We start from the raw sequence: 25,698 nt of genomic DNA on the forward strand, positions 1-25,698 counted from the left end.
CAGCCTCATTCCCAACATATGGCACACTCTGGGGACAGAGTGCCTTCAATAAAAACAGCAAGAAAAAATTGATGCAACTAGGTCAGGGAACTTTTATCTAATTGAAAAAGAATCTGATTATGTTTTATACTGATGTCTTCCACATTTATTTGGAATAAGATAAAGAATAAAATTAAATGGCTAAAGTAAATTCTGACCCATTCTCTATGTCAAGGTAGTCATGTGAAGGGGAAGGATGAAACGTGAGACAGGGCTTAGTTCCTTTTGTTGTTGAAGTAGAGGGAACCCATTAGAATATAAGTTGAGAACTTTTAAATAATTTCTTTTCATCGTTATTAAAGAAGGAGTAACTCGTGCTTGCTTCGGCAGCACATATACTAAAATTGGAACAATACAGAGAAGATTAGCATTGCCCCTGTGCAAGGATGACATGCAAATTCATGAAGCGTTCCGTATTTTTGTACCAGCCATTGCAACAACATGCCAAAATGTAAAGACCATCGATGCTAGGAAGAAACTGCATCAACTAATGAGCAAAATAACCAGCTAATATCACAATGACAGGATCAAGTTCACACATAACAATATTAACCTTAAATGTAAATGGACTAAATGGTCCAATTAAAAGACACAAACTGGCAAATTGGATAAAGAGTCAAGACCCATCAGTTTGCTGTATTCAGGAGACCCATCTCACATGCAGAGACACACATAGGCTCAAAATAAAGGGATGGAGAAAGATCTACCAAGCAAATAGAAAACAAAAAAAAGCAGGGGTTGCAATCCTAGTCTCTGATAAAACAGACTTTAAACCATCAAAGATTAAAAGAGACAAAGAAAGCCATTACATAATGGTAAAGGGATCAATTCAACAGGAAGAGCTAACTATCCTAAATACATATGCACCCAATACAGGAGTACCCGATTCATAAAGCAAGTCCTTTGAGACTTACAAAGAGACTTAGACTCCCATACAATAATAATGGGAGACTTCGACACCCCACTGTCAACATTAGACAGATCAACGAGACAGAAAGTTAACAAGGATATCCAGGAACTGAACTCAGCTCTGCACCAAGCGGACCTAATAGACATCTACAGAACTCTCCACCCCAAATCAACAGAATATACATTCTTCTCAGCACCATATCACACTTATTCCAAAATTGACCACATAGTTGGAAGTAAAACACTCCTCAGCAAATGTAAAAGAACAGAAATTATAGCAAACTGTCTCTCAGACCACAGCACAATCAAACTAGAACTCAGGACTAAGAAACTCAATCAAAACCGCTCAACTACATGGAAACTGAACAACCTGCTCCTGAATGACTACTGGGTACATAACGAAATGAAGGCAGAAATAAAGATTTTCTTTGAAACCAATGAGAACAAAGATACAAAATACCAGAATGTTGGGGACACATTTAAAGCAGTGTGTAGAGGGAAATTTATAGCACTAAATGCCCACAAAAGAAAGCTGGAAAGATCTAAAATTGACACCCTAGCATCACAATTAAAAGAACTAGAGAAGCAAGAGCAAACACATTCAAAAGATAACAGAAGGCAAGAAATAACTAAGATCAGAGCAGAACTGAAGGAGGTAGAGACACAAAAAACCCTCCAAAAAATCAATGAATCCAGGAGCTGGTTTTTTGAAAACATCAACAAAATTGATAGACTGCTAGCAAGACTAATAAAGAAGAAGAAAGAGAAGAATCAAATAGATGCAATAAAAAATGGTAAAGGGGATATCACCACTGATCCCACAGAAATACAAACTACCATCAGAGAATACTGTAAACACCTCTATGCAAATAAACTAGAAAACCTAGAAGAAATGGATAATTTCCTGGACACTTACAGTCTGCCAAGACTAAACCAGGAAAAAGTTGAATCCCTGAATAGACCAATAGCAGGTTCTGAAATTGAGGCAATAATTAATAGCCTACCAACCAAAAAAAGTCCAGGACCAGATGGGTTCACAGCTGAATTCTACCAGAGGTACTAGGAGGAGTTGGTACCATTCCTTCTGAAACTATTCCAATCAATAGAAAAAGAGGGAATCCTTTCTAACTCATTTTATGAGGCCAACATCATCCTGATACCAAAGCCTGGCAGAGACACAACAAAAAAAGAGAATTTTAGACCAATATCCCTGATGAACATCGATGCAAAAATCCTCAATAAAATACTGGCAAACCGAATCCAGCAGCACATTAAAAAGCTTATCCACCATGATCAAGTGGGCCTTATCCCTGGGATGCAAGGCTGTTCAACATACACAAATCAATAAACGTAATCCAGCATATACACAGAACCAAAGACAAAAACCACATGATTATCTCAATAGATGCAGAAAAGGCCTTTGGCAAAATTCAACAGCCCTTCATGCTACAAACTCTCAATAAATTCGGTATTGCTGGAACGTATCTCAAAATAATAAGAGCTATTTATGACAAACCCACAGCCAATATCATACTGAATGGATAAAAACTGAATGAAAGTATTCTATTATGAGTTAGATCCATTAAGAGAGTCAACTTTTAATGACATACTACTCATTTCATCATATCCTAATTTATTTAATGTCCCCAAACTCCAGATGAACTCTAATTGAGTCTTTGGAGACAGAGGTACGGATTTCTGTGCTGGTGTGAGGGAGGTGTCTCAAAGGGCTGTTAAGGAAATACATACATTGAGTGCAACAAAGATGCATTACACACCAGAAGAGAGGGAAAGGTGTCACTTCCAAGAGCTGGTCTTCCAAACCAAGGGTAAGCACCTGAGATCAGGGGCAACTAGGAAGTCTGGCCGCTCTCTGACCTCAGCTGCAAATCAGAAGGGGGATACAGAATCTGGCATGACTGTCAAAGGATTTACTGCTGTGCCACACATGCACACAGGTGCACGTGCAGACTCCCTAGTACATCAAATTCCATTCAGTGATACATCCTGCCCTCACCTAGAATTTGAAACTCAGTCTTATATCCATGCTGGACCATCATATATTCACTTACACGGTGAAGAAATCAAGGGAGCAAAAAAAATGTGACTTGCTTTTCTGACTCCAGTGATTGTGCTACTCTAAACTACTAGTGCATGGCATTTTCACTTCTTGGTAGTAATTTTCAGGTGCCAGGAAGGCACATTCCTACCAAAGAGTTTTTCTTGCTCCAGTGAAGGGAGCAGAGACCTGGGCTGCTGCAGGGGAAGGTACATCTTGATAGGCTGAAGAATCTATAGGAGATTCTTTAGCACGATTGGATTAGATATTTTCTGTGCCTTTTATTTCACATTCACAGATATTTGGTAACTTGTTTCAAATTCAAGATGGACTTGAGGTCTTGGAAGTGAGCCTTCTCTTTCATTTACTCTTATTTCTTATTTTGATACAGTACACTGTGCTGGGAAAGTCCACTTGAGGATAGATCTTGTTCTGAATATTTTGAACCAGGTTAGAAATAGACAGTAGTGGCTGGGCATGGTGGTTCAAGCCTGTGATCTTAGCACTTTGGGAGGCCGAGGAGGGCAGATCACGGAGGTGAGGAGTTCAAGACCAGCCTGGCCAACATAGTAAAACCCTGTCTCTACTAAAAATACAAAATATTAGCTAGGCATGGTAGTGGGTGTCTGTAATCCCAGCTACTTGGGAGGCTGAGGCAGGAGAATCACTTGAACCCAGGAGGCGGAGGTTGCAGTGAGTGGAGACTGTGCCACTGTACTCCAGCCTGAGTGACAGTATCTCTATCTCAAAGAAAAAAAAAAAAAAGAAATACACAGTACTTTATTAAGCCAGCTTCAAGATATGATGGTAATTAACCAATTACTCACTCTAGAAATATTTACTGAGTGTCAATTCATTAATAGGAGCTGTTCCTCATGCTGGGATATAGCAATAAACAAGGCAGAGGAATATTTTGCCCTATAGATGTTGCATTCTGGTGAGGAGAAGCAGGCAACAGATTTAATAAACAGGAGTTAGAGGATGACAATAGATGAGGGGGATAACACAGTAGAATCAGAGTAGAGTAATAAGGATAAAGATTGTTGGAGGGAAAGGGGCATGGAATTTAAAAGGAGTGGTTAGCATGTACCTTTGTTAGAAAACGACATTTGAAAGGAACTTAAAGAAGATGAATGAGTGAGCCTTGCTAATGTCTGGAGAATAGTGTTCCAGGCAGAGGGAACAGACAGTCAAAAATCTTTGATGCTGGGACAGAGACGGCACATTTGAGAAAAAGTGAGAAAGCCTTCAAGACTGGGGCAGAAGGAAGGAGGAGGTCAGTGTGGTGACTGTTAGGAGATAAGGTTCTTTAGGTAAGGGAGAGACAGATTATGGGTTTTAACTTCAAATAAATTGGGAGCCTTCACAGGGTTTTAAAAACAGAAGCAAGTTATTTATGTGTTTAATGGCCTACTCTGGCTGATGCATTGAAAATATACCATAGGGAACAAGGGTGCAGATGAGTTAGAAGGTGGTGGCACTATTCTTGACAGTAGATCATAGTGGTTTGAACAAGAGTGGTAGCAGTGGAAGTGGGGAGAAGTGATCAGAGTCAGGATACATTTTGAAGGTAGGAAAATCACAACTTTCTGAAAGATGGAAAAGTAGATAAGAAAGAAACAGGGTAGATTGATTCCAAATTTTTGACTTCAGATACTGGAAGAGTGGAATCTTATTAACCAATACGGGGAATGAACAAATCAATTTTTGGAACTGAAGATTAGGAATTCAACTTTAAACATGGTTACTTTTAAATACCTATTACTCCTCTCTTATTACACCATATTAGCACCTGAGCAAACTTAGTAATCTTCCAGTAGCAGAATTTTTAAATCTGAAATCATAACCAGCAAATTAATAGATTTTTGGGAATTTGTGAACCCATTAACATTTTGCATTCTTTTACATATGTACATATTCATATTTGAGAATTATCATTGCTGAGTTTATCAAGTTCTCAAAGAGGTTCATGAGTCCAAAAATTTAAGAGCATTAATTATTTGCAGATAAAGAAATTAAGAAATGCAGTGTTTAGAAAATATGCACAACTTCATAGGACTGTATTTTAAGGACACAAGAATATGTATGCAAATCGTGAGATGAAAAGAAAGGTGCAGTTGTCTTCAGCAAATTTAATTTCTCACTTCAACCAAGACAGCGGTAATATCCTGTATATCCCAAGATACGTGTGTATATAAGGACTGTTAATCTGCTCTGCCACACTGTATTGCAACAAGTGAGGCTATCTATTGTCTCATGAAAGTTTTTCTTTTTCTTTCTTTTTTTTGTTTTGTTTTGAGACACAGCATCTCTCTGTCGCCCATGTGGAGTGCAGTGGTGCAATCTCAGCTCACTGCAACCTCTGCCTCTTGGGTTCAAGAGATTCTCCTGCCTCAGCCTCCTGAGTAGCTGGGATTACAGCCGTGTACCACCATGCCTGGCTAATTTTTAGTAGATACATGATTTTGCTGTGTTGGTCAGGCTGGTCCTGAACTCCTGGCCTCAACGGATATGCCTGCCTCAGCCTCCCAAAGTGCTGAGATTTACAGGTGTGAGCCACCGCGCCTGGCCCATGATAATTTCTATAAGAGATTTTACCAAATTGGAATCATAGAAGTTTGGCGCTGGGAATAGGATCAACCAAAATTTTCAGATGGGTGAACTGTGTTCCTGGGATGCAGAATTACTTTTGTAAGTTATACAGGTGATTAGTGTCAGGGATATGTACCAAATATTGGAACCCGCAATCCTAAACCCTGTAACTCCTTTGTCAAATTACATGGGAGTAGTTGACAAAAATATCAAATTCTAGGATTTTAGCAAGATACTGAAAGACACCACCATTCTGGCTGAAATTGCTTATTTCTAGAAACTTGGCCTTATTTATTTATGTTTTACAAGCTCAGAGTTTATAATTAAGTCAGATAATTACCCTCCCACTCAGAATAATGACAGTTAAAAATTTGTAGATTGATTTTCTGTCCAGAAAATGGGCTGTTTTCTTAACATTGATGTTTTCTTACCCCTTTTGAGGTAAAAACATGTAGGTTAGGAATTGTTACAATACTTTTCCAAGATTACAGAACCATCAAGAAAGAAGATCTGGTTTTGAACTCAGACACCATATCACTTGGGCAATTCTACCTATGCCAGGCCTGTCTTTTCTCACCTGGGCTTGCTCATGTCTGTGGGCAGCTCTTAGCACCACTGTAGACTGGATCATATAGAAGGGCCCCACCCGCATGTTTCGGGGACAGCTTGCAGTTAGCTGGGGTGACAGAGTGAGCACAGCCAGATGTCTTATCCAGCAAACTAACCCAGGCTTATTTACATGGTGGTGGTAGGTAGGATTCTAAAAGTGAGAAGAGAAACATAAAAAGCCTCTTGAAATCCAGGCTTTGAATCCACATGGAGCTGCCTATCTTTCAATCTATTGGCCAAAGCAAACCACCAAGCCATCCAAGACTCAAGGGGTTAAGTATAAGAATTAGAATAGTAACTGGTACATGGTCAAAATGTATTTGTATTTGTAATATAAAGAGCAGCTTTAATAATCTAATACTTAATGTAAATACTTGACACATAAGAAGTTTTCAATAACTTATGGAAAGATAGTGAAATTTTTTGAGTGCCCACTAATGGACCCAATATTGGGCTGTGTTATTTTTATGTATGTTTTCTTTATTCAATCAGTCTGTCTGTCAAGAATTTATTAGTCAGCCAGGTACGATGGCTCATGCCTGTAATCCCAGCACTTTGGGAGGCTGAGGTAGGTGGATCACCTGAGGTCAGCAATTTGAGACCAGCCTGGCCAACATGGTGAAACGCCGTCTCTACTGAAAATAAAAAAATTAGTCGGGTGTGGTGGTGGGCGCCCATAATCCCAACTACTTGGGAGGCTGAGGCAGGAGAATTGCTTAAACCCAGGAGGCAGAGTTTGTAGTGAATGGAGATCATGCCACTGCACTCTAGCCTGGGTGACAGAGTGAGAGTCTGTCTCAAAAAAAAAAAAAAAAAAAAAAAGAAGAGGAAGTAATTAGTTATCCTTGTGAGTTTCTTTTTTTTTTTTTTCATGTTTTGTGAGCATATGGGACTTGCCCTGCATTAAATAGTTAATAAGCAAAATTCCTAATTTTCAAATTATTTTTGACTCCAATTCCAGGAATTTTTCCAAATCATGGACTGAAGTCCTATAATTCTAGATAGTAAGGGAGAAAAATCTACAAGCTTCTTAGTAATTGTTGATTTGTAAATTAGTAATAATTGATACCCTTGTTAACTTGTGTCAATACAAAAATCACTAAGTGATGCCTTTCCCTTCTCGTGATAGTCAGGCTTTCACCTCTGTGGACATGGACGTGGGAAATCGCACCATCCTGACTGAATTCATCTTGTTGGGTTTCTCAGCGGAACCCCAGTGGCAGCTGATTCTATTTGGAATGTTTCTGATGCTCTATTTGATAACCTTGTCGGGAAACATGACCTTGGTTGTCTTAATTCGAATTGATTCCCACTTGCATACGCCTATGTACTTTTTCATTGGCAATCTGTCTTTTTTGGATTTCTGGTATACCTCTGTGTATACCCCCAAAATCCTGGCCAGTTGTGTCTCAGAAGATAAGCGCATTTCCTTGGCTGGATGTGGGGCTCAGCTGTTTTTTTCCTGTGTTGTAGCCTACACTGAATGCTATCTCCTGGCAGCCATGGCTTATGACCGCCATGCAGCAATTTGTAACCCATTGCTTTACTCAGGTACCATGTCCACTGCCCTCTGTACTGGGCTTGTTGCTGGCTCCTACATAGGAGGATTTTTGAATGCCATAGCCCATACTGCCAATACATTCCGCCTGCGTTTTTGTGGTAAAAATATCATTGACCACTTTTTCTGTGATGCACCACCATTGGTAAAAATGTCCTGTATAGACACCAGGGTCTATGAAAAAGTTCTCCTTGGTGTGGTGGGCTTCACAGTCCTCTCCAGCATTCTTGCTATCCTGATTTCCTATGTCAACATCCTCCTGGCTATCCTGAGAATCCACTCAGCTTCAGGAAGACGCAAGGCATTCTCCACCTGTGCTTCCCACCTCATCTCAGTCATGCTCTTCTATGGATCATTGTTGTTTATGTATTCAAGGCCTAGTTCCACCTACTCCCTAGAAAGGGACAAAGTAGCTGCTCTCTTCTACACTGTGATCAACCCACTGCTCAACCCTCTCATCTATAGCCTGAGAAACAAAGATATCAAAGAGGCCTTCAGGAAAGCAACACAGACTATACGACCGCAAACGTGAAGGTTATTCTCTTTGCAAATGCTGTTATTGAATCTTCCAGATTATTGGCTTATAAATATGTTCGTTTGCATTTCTGTAGTTCATTTAAATTCAGTAAGTCATATTTAAGACATTAAAAGATTGACCACATGAGTCTTTAATTGTTATTAGTTTGTTGTGATGTAAGCAAAACAAAGCAATATTTAAAACTTATAGTATTGGGTTGTTTGACATTCTGCAATATGGTATTCTGCCTTGGCAATATTCAATCTTTCATAGATTTCATTGTGTTTGCTGCCTTTGGGAGATCTTGGGGAACAAAAGAAATTATATGGTTTAATGAGTATAGTTTGACTTTGCAGCTTGGTAAGCAATCTTTACTAGGTGACAAGAATATTTGAAAGGGTGAGACTTCTGGAAATATGCTCAAGATTTTACAAATATTTATTTTAAGAAAATCATTTCCTCAAAATTTCTCCAGAAAGCTCTAATTGAGCATATAGGAAGTATCTTTGTAAACCTCATGCCTTCTACGTAAAGAGAATATTAGGAAGATGTTTAAGAGTTGTTCAGGTTACAAACAACAATGAAAACAGCAAAACTATCTCTAAATGAATAAATATGTGTCTTTAGAATTGCATATCATCCTAAAAGAGTGTTCTCTCTTACAAGGAGTGAGTACTCCACAGTACTCTCTCTCAGGTCACACAGCGATGTAACAACATCAAACAAAATGAAACAAATGGACAACAGTAACCACCGCTCCCTAGTTACCTTTCTTTTTCCTTTGTCCTGACCAAAAGACATAAGTTGCATGTTTGCCCCTGGCCTGAACCTAGCCTGGGCCTTGAACATTCCTAAGAACTGATAAACTTCTTTAGGTCGATGCCTGAAATCCTGAAAAATCAAACGTGTTGCTAACCACGTGGAAACGAGGCTTGGCCTTGAGCCCAGTTCCCTAAACCCTGATATAAACTCCGTAACCGAACCCCCTTGTGATGGCAGGTTGAGTTGATATTTCACTCAGTAGCCTTTAGAAGACGGCAAGTTAAGGATTATTGGTTACAGTTATCAAATCAGAAGCTTGTGGCTCAGAGGTTAGCACTTTGTTAATGAAAGGTTATAGCATTTGCTGGAATGAGCACATTTACAAAATTAATTAAAATTTTAAAATTTGGGACATACAGTTGCAGCCATTTCATTTGTCTTTGCTGTGACATTTCTCATCTTTCTCTTCAGCTGCATTTATTTTCCAACACATCCTGCCTCTTTCCATCAAAATAATCATAACATTCTTATTCCTCTATCACAAAGGAAGCTGTTTGGATTTGGGGTGTATCCCACAAATATCAATGATCCATATTATGATTTCTTTTCATCTCCATAATACGCACTATGTAGGAAAAATAATCGGGTCAATATTAGGGGAAATAACAAAGTAAAATTTAGTTTTACTTTAGGATGTCAGAAGTATTACTCTTCCATTTTGCATTAATCGGAGATACTGAATTTTAAAAACTGTATCAATATTCACTTGAACCTACAATTCTGTAGTATCTATTATAGTCTGATATCAAAACCATAAAAAACAAACAAGCAAACAAACAAAAATACAAAGAAACAAAATTTTTCCTGTTGAATTTTGTTCAATGGTAAAAAAGAAATAAAAATCTAGTTCTGTAACCTCTCTGAGCAGTTTGTTATCACTTAGCACTGATTTAGGAAGTTTATGTCAATTCGGACTTTGGATTATGCTGACTTGAAGAATTTTTTCAGAGCTTCTTTCATGTCTTTATTCCTCAGACTGTAGATCATAGGGTTGAACATGGGGAACAGCACAGTATAAAAGGTAGAAACAATTTTGTCCCTCTCAAGGGAGTAGCTGGAACTTGGCCGAGAGTAGATTTAGAGAATGGAGCCACAGTATAAGGTAACAGAGATCAGGTGGGAGGAGCACGTGGAGAAGGCTTTGAGGTGGCCCTGGGTGGAGCAGATCCTCAGGATGGTGGCGATGATGGAAAGGTAAGAGGCCAGGATGAGCACAGTAAGGGAGATGACACTGGAGGCCAGCAGGAAGTGCAGTACAGCCTGATAGCTCTCTCTTACCTTGCATGCCAGCTTCACCAGGGGTGGGACATCACAGAAAAAGTCATCAATGACATTGTCACCACAAAAATCCAGTGTGAATGTGTTGCTGGTTAATATTATCGCATTGACAAAACCCCCAGTATAGGAATATAAAACCAAACAGATGCACAATCTCCCTGGCATAGCCTGAGCGTAAAGCAGGGGCTTGGAGATGGCTACGTAACGGTCGTAAGCCATGGCAGCCAGCAGGTAGCACTCACTATAGGCCAGCCCTGCAGAGAAGAAGAACTGACACAGGCAGCCAGCAAAAGAGATGCTTTTGCCTTCAGAGATGCAGATCACTAGGATCTTTGGGGTGTAGACAGAGGAATACCAGAGATCCAGAAATGACAGATTTCCAGTGAAAAAATATATGGGTGTGTGGAGGCGGGAGTCATTACAAATCAACATGATGAGGGTGTTATTTCCTACCCCAGTCAGAGAGTACACGCCCAGGAACACCACAAACAGGCCCAGCTGCATCCCTGGATCTGTGGTGAAGGCCAGCAGGATGAACTCAGTCACTGTGTGATTGCTCCTCTCCATGGCTTACGGATACCGCACCTACAAATAGAGTAGAAGAGAGTTTAATTGCCTCAACCAACACCAAATGACGGCATTTTCCATGCTAAGCACCTGCAATAATATAATCAACACTAAGCAGGAATTTTGGCTGCCTTGGGCAGGTGATGGAAGTTTTCTGAGCTTCCATATATTTATTGTAATAAAATGCATTTAATAACAGAAAAGCCTTCATGCTATTGAGAGGTTTATTAATTTTTTTCTTGAAGAACAAAATATTTGTTGAGCCCTATGTGCTGTTCCAGACAGTGGGATATAGCAGTGAAGATGATAGGGCTGACTCCTATCCTACTGAGCTTTTATTCTAGAAGGGAGAGATACATAAAAAATAAGTACAGTGTCAATTAATGTTAAATGCTAATAAGAAAATAAAACTAGATGATGGGATAAAAACCAACTAGGAAAGAGCTCGTCTAATTTAGACACTGAGAGAAAAAAAAATTCTTTTCCTGTTCCCAGCTATGGATGGACAAATTGTTCAGAGCCTATGAAAACTGAAACCTTCTAAACACTATGGTTTAGAGGGTGATAACAATGTATATTTCCAGAATCACAGAAAAAATTATCTGCTTAGTTACTCCGCAGGAGTCTTTGGTACATTTATCATGAATTCCAGGGAAGGAATCTGGTTGAGAATTAGGGTGAAGCTTGGGTAAAGACCAATGAGTTTATCTGTTTCTGCCAAGTAAAAAAATGTGTGATTTCTTTATGGGTATTTGGGGTTTAAAATGTTGAGACTCAGCATTACTTGTTAATCTCTATAAGCAGCCCTGGACATGGTTCTTAAAAAGACAGTTATCCCAAGTTGATATTGTCTAGAGCAATAGTTCTGAATGCCATAATATTGGAAAAATCTTCAAGTCAAACAAACATTTAGAAATGCTTCCTTTAGATTCTTGAAATCATATGTATAGTTGATGTAACGTAAGTATAAACATGTATGTATATGTATGCAAACTATCCTAAGTCTAATGTAAATAGATGTAAAAGAAAAATAATTCACAATACAAATAATGAAATAATTATAATATAGGTTGTATTATAAAATAATTTGAATTTCAATATATAAATGCTGGATCACTTAGTGAGATATAAATAGTAAAATCGGCACATGTAGAATCATCATTAATGTGTTGGTGACTCAAATATCAGGAGTCACGTTGATATTGGTGATATTTTCCTGATAAGTTCATCAAGTCTTGACAAAGTTCCAAACAAAATAAACCACAATCTTTCCTTGGTTTTATTAAATTGTTATATAGGAGGACCTTGCAAAATATAAGTTTTCTTTGTCTGTAGAGCAGAGTAGATTTCAAACTGATGTAATTATAACAATATCTTCTAAAGCACAAATATGCATTGGGAGTCTGGGTGTAGGGAATGGAACATTTTTCTTTGCATAGGGCTGTCCCTATGGATGCAGGATGTGTTCATACTTGTCTACTACATACTAAACATCCAGTAGTCCACTTATCTTTGTGATAATAATAAATCCAACCACACACTTAAGAAATGCCCATCAATGATAGACTGGATAAAGAAAATGTGACACATATACACATGGAATACTATGCATCTATAAAAAAGAATGAGTTCATGTTCTTTGCAGGGACATGGATGAAGCTGGAAGCCATCATTGTCAGTAAACTAACACAAGAACAGAAAACCAAACACTACATGTTCTCACTCATAAGTGGTAGTTGAACAATGAGAACACATGGACACAGGAAGGGGAATATCACACGCTTGGGCCTACTGGGGGTTGGAGGGCAAGGGGAGGGAGAGCATTAGGACAAATACCTAATGCATGCAGGGCTTAAAACCTAGATGATGGGTTGACAGGTGCAGAAAACCACCACGGCACATGTATTCCTAGGTAAGACAAATCTGCACGTTCTGCACATGTATCTCAGAACTTAAAGTAAAATAAAGAAAAAAAGAAAAGAAAAAGAAAACCCAGCAGCTATGAGCACACACAAAGCACGAGTTTTGGTAGCTAAATACCATTTTTCCACTGAAGGGATCCCAGAACTCCTTAAACTTCCCAAGTTTTGGTCAAGGATTGCATAAGATGAGTCTGGGACATCTTGTGGCAGAAACTAAGAAAATATTCAAAGATTATAGGGACATGTTAAAACGACCCAGAGGCTAGTTTGAAGAAGTTTCCCGTGGATGCATTTTAGACAATTTCATATTAAAAGTATAATTACCATAATTGAATAAAACATATTGAATATAAAATAGAAAAAGAAACACTCTTTAAAGGATGTTTTCATTTATTGAGACTCCACTCCTCCAAAACTTTGCATTTTACTTTGTGAAGCTTCATAGGCTTTTCTAGGAATTGTGTAAAGAAATACAAAATAACTAGAAAATGTTTCTAAGTGGTCAAATTACCTGTGGCAGTATGGCTCTCCATTTACTTTTTTTACTGGGTCACTGGGGTAAAGTGGAGATAGAAGCCCACAGGACAGAGCAAGGATTTTTGTTTCTTTTGCATGTTACATATCCCCACTGCCTAGAATAGTACCTGGCATATAATAGATATACAATAAATACTTATGGAATAAACAAATGGGTAACCCTGACTCAGAAGAGAAACAAGTCAAGAGAATTGATGTTCTGGGTGTCCTCTAATGATGTCATTATACCCTAAAACCACTACAGAATTGTTTGATATTCTGCAAGCATTTCCTGGCACCAGTAATCCCAGGCCATTTGTGTTTTTTGCAGACAGGTGCAGGGACAAAGAAATCAGTCCACAATACAGCCAGCCTAAACAAATATTTGTTTTCCCAAATGGAGTGTCTGTGAAGAAATTGTTTTTCATCTGAGCAACAGATTGCCTGTCATTATGTGTCATGACGTTTAGGAAGCACGCCTAAGAAATCAGAGCTGACTGCTCACACTAGAGACAGATGGGATATCCTCGAAAAAGCATTTGTCTTTCAACAACTGAGAAAGATTCAAGTTCTTCATCACTAGTCAACAATGTAAAGCCTCAATTTCTTCATATGTAAGACAGGGATAATTCATCTCTTCTTAGGGTTGTTGTAAAGGAGTTTACTCAAGTAAGGACTACATACAGTGCCTAGCATGTCATAAACAGTCAAGTAACAAATGGTTCTCAAATTCTTTGCACCTAAGAGTGCCCCAGTATTTCTAACTTAGGAAGTTGCAGGTGAGCCCCCAGGAAACTGCTTTCATTAAAGCAGCCCAAGTACTTGTAATGTGGGTTGCCTGTAGGTCATGTTGAGAAACACTAAAATGAATATCAGTTGTATTTATAAAAGTTTCCAGAATCAAAATGAAGTTACTAGTGTTAAATAAAAACAAGTGACAAATATGGCTGGGCATGGTGATTCATGCTTTTAATCCCAGAACTTTGGGAGGCTGAGTTGGGAGGGTCTCTGAAGCCCAGGAGTTCAAAAACAGTGTGGGCAACACAGTGGGACTATGTTTCTATAATACATACATATATAAAAATAATTTGGCCGGGCGCGGTGGCTCAAGCCTGTAATCCCAGCACTTTGGGAGGCCGAGACGGGCGGATCACGAGGTCAGGAGATCAAGACCATCCTGGCTAACCCGGTGAAACCCCGTCTCTACTAAAAAATACAAAAATCTAGCCGGGCGAGGTGGCGGGCGCCTGTAGTCCCAGCTACTCGGGAGGCTGAGGCAGGAGAATGGCGTGAACCCGGGAGGCGGAGCTTGCAGTGAGCTGAGATCCGGCCACTGCACTCCAGCCTGGGCGACAGAGTGAAACTCCGCCTCAAAAAAAAAAAAAAAAAAAAAAAATTTAAAAAGTGACAAAAAGAGCCAGAGAAGGCAATTAAGAGAAGTTTCTCATGCTTGTATGCCTGATAAAACTATCACAAGGACTGCAAAAACCACACTCCTGCACAAAGGTCATCACAACTTTACACAAAAAAGAGTACGTCTGCAAGGACATCTGCCCAGAAACTGCCTGTCCAACTGGGCATCGACCGGGCCACGCACCGCCTGCCACTGCTGGGTGCTGGTAAAAGCAGATGAGGATCCTACATGTTAATAGGTTTAATGGAGAGGGCACTGAAGAGGACCCGCAGGCTGCAAGGAGCAACAGAGATGGAATATATTACCCCTGGATGATGGCTACAGTTTCTCATCTTCCCGGCTATGTCCTATCACAATTCACATGCTGGAATTGCTCCGTCTTAGGAACTTCTAATAAGAACACTATTCTGTTGTCTGGAAGGGAGGGGGGATGGGGCCCCTACTACCTGACCTTGAACTATGATTGAAAAAAATAACCAAAAATGGCCTGAAATACTTAATTGGTAAAAATGTAGTATGACAACTATCCAAAAAGGCATCTATATAAGAAATGACTAATTGACAACCTACGGTACCAAAAGTTGGCATTTGAGCAAAATATGGCAAGTCCTTAGTAAGCAACCTACTGTGTTGTGTGAAACCCTTGAACCCTACTAATACCTTGTCTGCATATCTCTCTGTGACTCTGTTCTGCAAGTAAATATAAGTATTAACATTTGTGATCAATAAAAATTCTCCGCATGTTTCAGCAAAACCAACAAACAACAAAACAACAACAAAAAAACAGGCATCACCCTTGTCATCAATCTTTGTAGCCAAAGATTATTATTCCAAAATAATCACATAATTCTCATTAAAAAAAAAATCTTTGTCTTCCATTACCTCCCCGAATATGCATATAGTTGACAGTGGCATTTGTATTCCCATGGCAACACTCTATTCTCAAATAAACCTATTTTTCTTTTAGATAGCCTCTCTGTGTTTGTTATTTAGGTTGACACATATGGTGTCAGAAATAGAACCCGAAAAAGATAATGATCCACAGAAAATGGTGATTCTTGAACTGATAGCAGTGCTCACTTGAGCCCTTTGTGCTTTCCTCCACTTCCTTGGCTCACTTTTCTGCCCTGATGAGTCTTCTCTTAGGCTGAGCCTGCCTCTTTTAGTATAGGCTTTTGTATATTAGTCAGGACCTGTTTTTTGTTTGTTTTTTTTTTAAATAAAGTCGCCTAATAAGGGACTATGCATCCCTCCTGGGGTGATAAAAGACTTTTCGTCTTTTGTGGTAAATGTTTTCTGGTGTAAAGACATGTGTCTTTCTGGATTGAGTACTCGGTTTCTACAGAATTTGCATTCTATCTAGGAGGCATGTCTTTTGTAGAGAATTCACTTTTGGTCTCTGTGCCTAGTTTAATATTTTGTTTGATCTTTATGCCGAGGTTGAAATTTTTATGAACACTCTTATCTTGGTTTCTTTTGATTTGGTTTGATTCTTTCCCCTTGATTTTTAAAAAAATTATTCTGAAAGCAAAAATATATTCTAAATGGTGGGTGCAGAAAGGCTAATTAAAAGCCATTAGTGCAATTGCTACCATCTAAAACACTGATCTAAACTACTGACATTTCCTGATAAGAATGATAGTATTTTCTTTGCTCTCAAGAGATAACTAAGAAACAGAATGGGTTTTTTTAAACATAAAGGCATGACAGGTTTTTGGGACTCCAGCTAGCCACATTTTATGGTCCATGCTTATGCATATTTTAAAATTGACAAGCAATGTTCCATCAAGAAAAATTCAGAGCTCAAATGTCCATTATTTAAACTCTTTTTAAAGACCTGCAACTATCATGCTAACACGTAGAGACTTCTAAGTTCTCTCTCTTTCTCGTTTTTTCTTACTGCCTACTTTGAATCTGCTGACTTTTCTACTGGGGATGACATAAAACTCTCTGCTTATGGCATTCTAGTCAAGATTTTTTTTAAAGTATTAAAGTGCTTTTAAATTAATAGTTTCACAAATTACAAGAACTCCATGGTAACCAACAACCTAGACACCATTAGAAAATGTAAATTTAGGTTTACCTGACTAAAATTTGTTTATGGTGATGAAATAATTTATTGAAAAATTAATAATCTATAAAAAGAACTAGGTAAATATATACAAATATTAGGATCTCAGGTCTAACAGGTCAAAATCTTGAACTCAAAACAATATAAGTCATCTCTGTCTGGCATAAAAATATTTGCTTTTTCTGCCACACAAAGACTAACCCCCAAGCCCCTGCCAAAAAACACAACACATCCTGCTAAAATTCTTTCTTGCCTGCATTTGTTAATCAAACAAAACAGACCTGCAAAAAAAAAAAAAAAAAAAAAAAAAAAAAAAAAAAGGCAGATTTGTTACTAGTTCACCACTGTTTGGAGATTTTGTTTTTCTAATACAGTTCAACCAGTCCTAGCTAAAATGTAAACAATTGAAAATTTAACTCTAAACTCACTTGAGACTGAATAAACAAAATAGAAATGTTAAAGAGGCTAAGAAAAACAGACAAACAAACAACAATAAAACCCAAGCTACTATATAAATTGCTTCACCCAAAATTTTGATCTGCAGCTTTCATTAGATTACCTATTGATGGTTATCACATTTTTGTGTCTGCATATATGTGTTTAGGTGTATATATGTGCATGAACATGTATTATGTCGCATGTTGTTTCTACATGGTAAAATCTGGCATAGTTGGCAAAAAAATTTCTTATTATTTTTTTGAGATGGAGTCTTACTCTGTCACCCAGACTGGACTGCAGTGGCACTATCTCAGCTCACTGCAACCTCTGCCTCCCAGGTTCAAGCGATTCTTCTGCCTCAGCCTCCTGAGTAACCCTCTTGGGATTACAGCACATGCCACCACCATTCCTGGCTAAGTTTTGTATTTTTAGTAGAGATGGGGTTTCACCATGCCAATTGGTCAGGCTGGTCTCGAACTCCTGACCCCGTGATCTGCCCTCCTCGGCCTCCCAAAGTTCTGGGATAACAGGCGTGAGCCACTGTGCCCTACGGCAAAAAATTTCTTAAGGAATTCTATTTACATAGCTTAGACAAATGAGCACTTATATAAAATGTATAATAACCCGAATGCTTTTTCGTTCATGTGACTTAAGTACATCTTTAATAAAAAAGCTGGTTTTAAAATTATCAGCAAATTATCAACATATCCTTTTTGCCCAGGTGTACTGGTAGAGTTTTATATTTGTCTTTGCTAGATGTTTTAGGGTGTTGGGGTTTGACCCAAAGATTATAAAACTTAAAACCCAGCCTAAAATAGAATAATCTTTGTCAACTCTTTGATAATTAAGGCTAGTTTAATAATGTTTGTTTAGTAAAAATAGCTATCTCTTCTAAGTTATAATTAAAATATTCATACAATTAACTTTAAGATTTCTACTTAAGTGCACACCTGATACTCATAAGTTATAAAAATAGGAAAATAACTAGAAATGATGACTAGCTTTATTTCATATCTCAATTTTCATAACTAATCTATGTAAAGTATAAAAAATTGAATAAATTAGATAATAGAAATGAGGTAAATGTCTGTAAATATAGTTTTCATGTAATTTGAAATCTTAAAGTTATGTTATATTGATTTAAATGAGATATTCATTAAATGTCTGAGTCATATCCAAATAAGATCAAAAGATAAAACAAAATTCTGACCATAAATATGTTTCTTTTCTTGGATTCTAAAATAATATAGAAAGACTAAATAGATTTGGTTCTATGAATATACATAAAATTATGTTATAGAAAAATATGTTTTTAAAATTATACAAATTTTCATATATAAAATACGGGATATGACAGATAATTCAAGATTTCTGGCTTCCTAGGTTTTCACTAAAATTTAAGGTTATTAAATTAAAAATACTAATTAGTATCTCTAGAACTATAATATAAAATCTCTCAAAAAGTAAGATGTATTTTAATAAAAAATTATAAGAAAGGCATAAAAGCATATTCTTTATCAAGAAAAAAGAATAATTTTGTCTAATTTAGAGGTTATTTAAAGATTTTTTTGCAAAATACAAATTTAACAAGTATAAAACAATAAGCTACAATGTGACGGAAAAGTACCAGTAAGTAGGAGAGAGACAGAGATAGGAAAAAAGTTATGGGTATGAAAATATATTTTCACAAAAAAAGTCAATAATAACTTAATTGTGTATTTTAAAATAACTTAAAGAATGTAATTGGATTATTTGTAACTCAAAGGATAAATGCTTGAGGGGATGGATACGCCATTCTTCATGACGTGCTTATTTCACATTGTATGCCTGTATCAAAACATCTCATGTACGCCATAAATACGTACACCTACTATGTACCCACGACAATTAAAAATAAAAAATTAAAATAATAATTTAAAATAAATAAAATGAGGGTAATGTCTGTTTCAAATGATTATTGTGTGAATTTAATAAGATTTAAAGTGGTTTGTTTATTGCATGAGTACAGGAAATTAGAAAAGGTGACCCTGCAGCCACAAGGTCACTGATTAAAGATTTAGCAATGGGATTCTAAGATTCCTGATTCTAAGGCAACTTAAATTCTAAGTATACGTTCAATTCTGATTCTAAGTATATGCTCAATTATAACATATACTTCGTTTGTAGTTAATGGGATAGGAAAGCACTTTTTTCTTATATTTCACAGAGCACACCTGATTTTCACAATGGTGAAAAAAAGAAACTGAAGGCTAGATCTGGACTGTTTCTGAACTGTCAACTCTATGTCTGTGCATTAGCTACAGGTGGTTCTTTCCCCAAAATGAGTTGTGATGTGACTAATTTTAAACTAGATCAATTACAACTTGTGTACAGATAAACCCCAGTAAGTCCTAGGTTTTTTATCTTAAAAACTCTTCAGTGCCTTTCATGATGAATATGGCAGCTCTATACTTTAAGGCAACCATTGTGTTCCCCTGACTTTTAACTATGTTGCACTGGAGGAAGGGTTGAAATAGAACGATGATTGATTATAAGTATTCAAAACTGTTATGATGACAATTTCAGCACATCTGGGAAAATGTTAGCTTTTCCAAGATCTCAATCTGCTGCTGATACCTGGCATTCTTGTTTTCAATTGAGTATTTTGTAGCCTTTAGAACATGTGAATAAAAATTATATAATTTTTTCTTGTCAGTCATTCACACATCAGGGTTAATGAGATTGTTCTTTGAAAAGGGCCTGGGGATGCTGGTGGAGGGCATGGAGACCCACGGCACCCAAGGGAAGCGGGGGTCTAATTAAGATACAAGACAGGACTAATTTTAGACGGGAACAGGTAAGCTAATCTTGTGGACATCACAATCTTGCCAAAATTAGCCTTAGAGATTACACCCAACTTTATCTTTCTTAGAGTCCCAGAGTTCTTGGATTTTCTGAGGGCCAAGAAGATGTCAATATATAAAGTTGACAAAACTTTGATGCCTACTCCCTTTTAACATCAGGCAGAGAAGGTCAAAGAAATCCCGTGGTTATTAGTTGAACCCAACCACTTAACCAACTAAAGGGAAAGCTGAGGACAGAAAAAGACGACAATTTTATTCCTTAATTACAGCTAGTTACCAGCAGAACTTAAATCCCCACTCTTATCCTTGGACTTTGCAGAGTTACTGATTTAGTTACTGGCGGCAGCAGATTCAGAAAGACAATACAGTCACTGAAAGCACAGCAAACTCCTTGTTGGCAAAAAAAAGCCTTGTGTTTATACCCTCTAGAACCTGGCACATACATAACACTTAAAATATTTTGCTAAATATATGAATGGATAGATCTCAGATTGAGTTAATTTGTCCCTCACACCAACCCCATTCTCCATGTTTTTAACTACATTTTCTCTGACTTCTTTTGAGAATAAAAAAAATTCAACATTTGGACCTGGCATTCCTCATGACCCCAGGGGGAAAAAAAATGCTTCAGAGTGACTGGTTATTTCTTTCTCCTACTGAGTCCTGTCCCAATTTCTAATTAATATGTAAACCGACTTTGAATAAGAAATGAATGCATCTTGCCCAGTATGTCTTTCAAAAATTCTAATTTAGTTTATATTTCTTTCGGATTGTAGAGTTAAGGATTAAAGCCCACCCTTCAGAATTTAATATTCACTTAGCAAGGAGATGGTAACTTGGGTAGTGTTTATCAAAAAGTTATTTGCATTTTCTATCTCCTTCCACTACTATTATTTACTTATGACAGAAACAGATTTTCATTTTGTGTTATTATTGAGGTTTTTAAGAATTAGTTTTTTGAAAGCAGCTTTCACATCTTTGTTCCGCAAACTGTAGATCAAGGGATTCAACATGGGGATGATAATCGTGTAGAACACAGAGGCCCACTTGTCTTGGTCCAGAGAGTAGCTGGATGTTGGCCTGAGGTACATAAACATGACTGTGCCATAGAAGAGGGTGACGCCAGTAAGGTGAGACCCACAGGTGGAGAAAGCCTTAAGGCGGCCTTCGGCTGAACGCATTCTGATGATTGCAACGAGGATAAAGGTATAGGAGATGAAGATGATGAGGATGGTGCTGAATTCAATGAAGCCACACAGACTGAAGAGCAAGATCTCACTGATGTAGGTGTCTGAACAAGAGAGGGCCAAGAGTGGTGGGATTTCGCAGAAGAAATGGTTGATGATATTGGAACCACAGTAACTCAGGCTGAAGGTGAGGGTAGTGTGGGCTACTAAACTTACTAGACCAGCCAGGTAAGAGCCCAGCATGAGAGCCAAGCAGACCCGCTTGGACATGAGGGTGTTATAGTGGAGGGGTTGACAGATAGCCACAAAACGATCATAGGCCATGGCTGCCAGGACATAGCACTCAGCATCCACAAAACCTACAAAGAAAGCAAACTGGGTGGCACAGCTGGAGAAGGAGATAACTTTGTGCTTTGTTAGGAAGTCAGCCAGCATCCTGGGGGCAATGGCTGAGGAGTAGCCCAGGTCAACAAAGGAGAGGTTGCAGAGGAAAAAATACATGGGTGTGTGAAGCTGAGTGTCTGTTATAATCAGGATAATCATACCAATGTTCCCCACTACATTAACCAGGTAAACTATGAGAAAAACCACGAAGAAGATGATCTGCATCTGAGGGTCCTGGGTGATGCCCATGAAGATAAACTCAGTCACCACTGAGTGGTTTTCTGTATCCATTGCTTCAAGGTTGTATGTGCCTGGATTTAGTTTTTAGTTTACTGATGGATGTAGTAAATTCCCTGTCACTGAAAATATTCAAACTAAAGACAAGCAATCATATGCCATATATATATATATATAGTGTATATGTGTATACATATAGTTCTACAGTAAATGAAGGCTTTGTTTAGGATGATTCATAAAAATCTTTCCAGTAATTAGATTCTACGACAGATAGAATAACCCAAATGCTTTGTTAAAAGTGGTGATGTGTCCTCTCCGTGTGCCCATTCACAACAGAAGGAGGTGTTAACTTCTTGGGACTGGCAACTTCTGCTTCTCCAATGACCTTGGTGTTCTGGGGTAATTTATCACATGGTACTACATGTTTGACTCAGTCTGCACAATTGTGTGTCTTATTAATGAGTAAAGAAGAACAACGTTGGGTATTTCTTCTTTCTAAAACAAAGCAAATATAAATGCAGATAATGAATAAACTTTAATTTTCATTACAGGTAGACACAGAAAGGAAAATAAGTGACACAAGGACCTCAAAGTACAACGCATCACACATATACAGAAAGTGAAAAACTTGGAGCAGAAGGTCAGAAATGTAAGAAAAGACAGTAAAAGATAATTTTTTTAAAAGCCGGAGTTACTGAGTAGCCCGAGAGAAATAAAAAGAAACACATTTCTGATTTAAAAAACTTGTATCCATAACATACAAAGACATTTTAATACCTAATAATAAGAAATCCAACAATCCAGTAAGAATCGGCCAAAAATTTCAATAGAGAATTACTTATCAAAGGAGATAGCCGAATAACAAATAAACGCATAAAAGTGCTCAAATATTCATTAGGGGAATACAAGTTAAAAACACAATAAAATAATGTTACATACTAATGATTACAATTTAAAAAAACTGACTATACCAAGTGTTGACAAGGAAATAGAATAATTGGAAATTTCATCATTATTGGTAGAAATGTAAAATAGTACAACCACTTTGCAAAACACCTTTGTAGTTTCTTATGAACTCAAACACATGCATACCAACTCTATGATCCAGCCACTAAATAACTGTACATAGGTGACAGGGTAAGTAAATTAGGGTATGTCCATAAAATGAAATGCTACTTGATGATTAAAAGAATCAGATTATTCACACACGCAATGTGGTGAATGAATCTCAAAATAATTAGACTGAGAGAAAACAGCCAGATAAAAAAGAGTATACCTTGTATGATTCCATTTATAAAAATCCAGAAAGTGTAAGATAATTAACATTGATAGGAGGCAGATCAATGGTCACCAGGATAGAGGTGTGTGTGAGGTGGAACAGAGGGGAGGGAGTATCAAGGGGCATGAGGAAACTTTTGGGGGTAATGGATTTATTTACTATCTTGATAGTGATAATGGTTTTGTCTCACACACACACACACACATATATGCATACACACTTTATATATATATATATATAAAGACATATCAAATTTTATACTTTAAACATATTTCATTTGTTGTACATCAGTTATACCTGAATAAAGCTGCTACAAAAAAAGAGGAAAATACTTGTCCCTACTCCAGTTCAGCTATTTCTCACTACATGTGAATGCAGACATGGTTTCAGAGATGAAATTGATGAGGAAATAAAAACCTAGGTTGAGGGGGCTGGCAAAGTCACTTGATGATTCTCTGAGTTGCAGAATCAGCCATTGAATTCGGGACTACCAATTGCCTATGTAGTGCTGTAATCATTGGATTCATTTTTCCCTTTATTTCTTCATGCAGGGATTTTAAAATAACCCACCAGGAAAAAACAAAACAAACAAAAAAAACAGCAAAGAATGATATATTATTTGTCAGCATATTCTTCAACTTTAGCAAGAGAAAAAATAATCCTAGTGTTGAAAATGAACCCATCTAGCCAACCTTATACTTACACTGTATGTATGTATGTATGTATGTATGTATGTATTATTAAGATGGAGTTTTGCTGTGTCTCCCAGGCTGAAGTACAGTGGTGTGTTCTCAGCTCACTGCAGCAACCTCCGCCTCCTAGGTTCAAGCAATTATCTTGCCTCAGCCTCCCGAGTAGCTGGGACTACAGGTGCTCACCACCACACCTGGCTAATTTTTCTATTTTTAGTAGAGGCGGGGTTTCACCACGTAGGCCAAGCTGATCTTGAACTCCTGACCTCCCAAAGTGCTAGGACTACAGGCATGCGCCACCGTGCCTGGCCTATACTTGTACCTTTATAGGTGAGGAAACAGACACTAATTAAAATGCAGATACCAGATTGCAGTATTTAAAGGAGTAAGAGATAACCTTATAAGAGGCACGAGGAGTCAGTACTCTAATCCACAGCTGAGTATGTGCCAGTCAATCCATTTCATTTGATTGGAAATGTAATTATAAAATAATTCCTCCTCCCTTATAGATTCAAGGTTCTGATTATTAAAGCAGTGCATTAGAAGGTGCTTCAGCAGCCATAAAGTACCCTGCCTGTTCTCATTTACAGTGGACAGACAATTTCAGGTTTTACCATCTGCTACTCCTGATTTTCAACATAATACTCAGCTTCTTGGAGTCATAATTTTTCATTTGTTCATTGGGGCTAATAATGCCTCCCTTAAAAACTTTCTGTAAGAATTGATGACAATATATACAAAGGGCTGAATTTAGTGACATCCTGTGCTACATGTTTAATGCAATTGGCCATTGTGTGCAAGTATAGATGTTTTAAATCATTAGATGAGGATGCACTCATAATTCCTAGAAAAAAATGTTTCATGCTTATTCCCTAGAGAGGATGGATCACAAACTGCCTGAACTTTTAGGGAGACACAAATTTAATTCTGTAGCAATTCCATTAAATGATATTTAGAGACAAGGATGTAATATTCAAAATTGAGCTTGACTAAGACAAAAGGAAAGAAAACCTCTACATGTTTCTTTTTGGTCTCATATAGCCAATGTTCAGCTCATTAGACTCAAAGAAATGGTAGAATATTCAGCAAATAAGCATATTCCATTGTTAATAATAAACTCAAATATTTAACAAAAGACCAGCACAAGTATTCTGTTATGGAAGTAAATAAAGGAAAAAATGTATTTTAGATTTCTATGTATCACTTGCTTTTTCAAGTTCGTATGAAAAGAACAGTGGAGCAAGAGTCTGGATTCCTGGTTATAGTCCTACGGTTTTTAAAGAATAAATTGTTTGACCTCAGTAAATTGCTACATTAGATGCGCCTTTCTTATCTGTGATACAGATGGGGCGGCGAATACAAATTCTGTAGAATCTTCCATTCCTAGCATTTTTTGAATTTATACTTGTAACGAGATATCCTAAAAACCAAACCCATGATCTTTGTCTTTTTTTAAATATTAAAATGGCAGGGAATTTGTGCCAAGCAGACCCCATGCTCAAAGGGCACTGGGCAGCATAACACTCCACTCCAGCAGGTCACATCACTTTCTACATTCTGACCTATGGCCTGGCCTGCTTTCTACCTGTTGGTGAGAGGTTGAGTGTTCCTCTTCTTTGATGGATCAAACCAAAGATATATTCCGAGAAGAACTGAAACACGGTAAATTAATCTGGTCGTTGTCTGAGCTACTTGCTCATCCCACCCTCGCTCCTGTGTGCAGGAGGTATTTAAGTGTCACAAACAATTCCCAGAAGAAATATGA

General features: G+C 37.6%; 3 protein-coding genes and 1 non-coding gene across 5 annotated transcripts; 2 read left to right on the forward strand and 2 right to left on the reverse strand.

The window, feature by feature from the left end:
• Window positions 1-353: 353 nt before the first annotated feature.
• Window positions 354-460, forward strand: LOC119624534 (U6 spliceosomal RNA). Its single transcript, XR_005240700.2, has one exon. It is a non-coding gene; the product is annotated as a U6 spliceosomal RNA (small nuclear RNA).
• Window positions 461-2,735: 2,275 nt separating this feature from the next.
• OR9G4 (olfactory receptor family 9 subfamily G member 4) lies at window positions 2,736-9,873 on the forward strand. 2 transcript variants are annotated; one of them, XM_073022937.1, is made up of 2 exons: window positions 2,736-2,777; window positions 7,338-9,873. In XM_073022937.1, the coding sequence occupies exon 2, from the start codon at window positions 7,360-7,362 to the stop codon at window positions 8,296-8,298; it is 939 nt and encodes a 312-aa protein (XP_072879038.1). In that variant the 5' UTR covers window positions 2,736-2,777; window positions 7,338-7,359; the 3' UTR covers window positions 8,299-9,873. The 2 variants fall into 2 exon arrangements, with proteins under 2 accessions (XP_072879038.1, XP_072879040.1); XM_073022939.1 differs by having other exon boundaries at window positions 7,342-9,873.
• Window positions 9,874-9,984: 111 nt separating this feature from the next.
• OR9G1 (olfactory receptor family 9 subfamily G member 1) lies at window positions 9,985-11,017 on the reverse strand. The gene is given in 1 exon segment (XM_037997605.2): window positions 9,985-11,017. A coding segment is annotated over 1 exon segment (966 nt). The 5' UTR covers window positions 10,951-11,017.
• A 10,054-nt stretch (window positions 11,018-21,071) lies between these two features.
• OR5AR1 (olfactory receptor family 5 subfamily AR member 1) lies at window positions 21,072-22,016 on the reverse strand. The gene has a single exon (XM_037997606.2). It carries the CDS (start codon window positions 22,014-22,016, stop codon window positions 21,072-21,074), a length of 945 nt encoding a protein of 314 aa, XP_037853534.1.
• Window positions 22,017-25,698: the final 3,682 nt, after the last annotated feature.

Source organism: Chlorocebus sabaeus, chromosome 1 (genome assembly GCF_047675955.1).
Source record: "Chlorocebus sabaeus isolate Y175 chromosome 1, mChlSab1.0.hap1, whole genome shotgun sequence".
Classification (NCBI taxonomy): domain Eukaryota; kingdom Metazoa; phylum Chordata; class Mammalia; order Primates; family Cercopithecidae; genus Chlorocebus; species Chlorocebus sabaeus.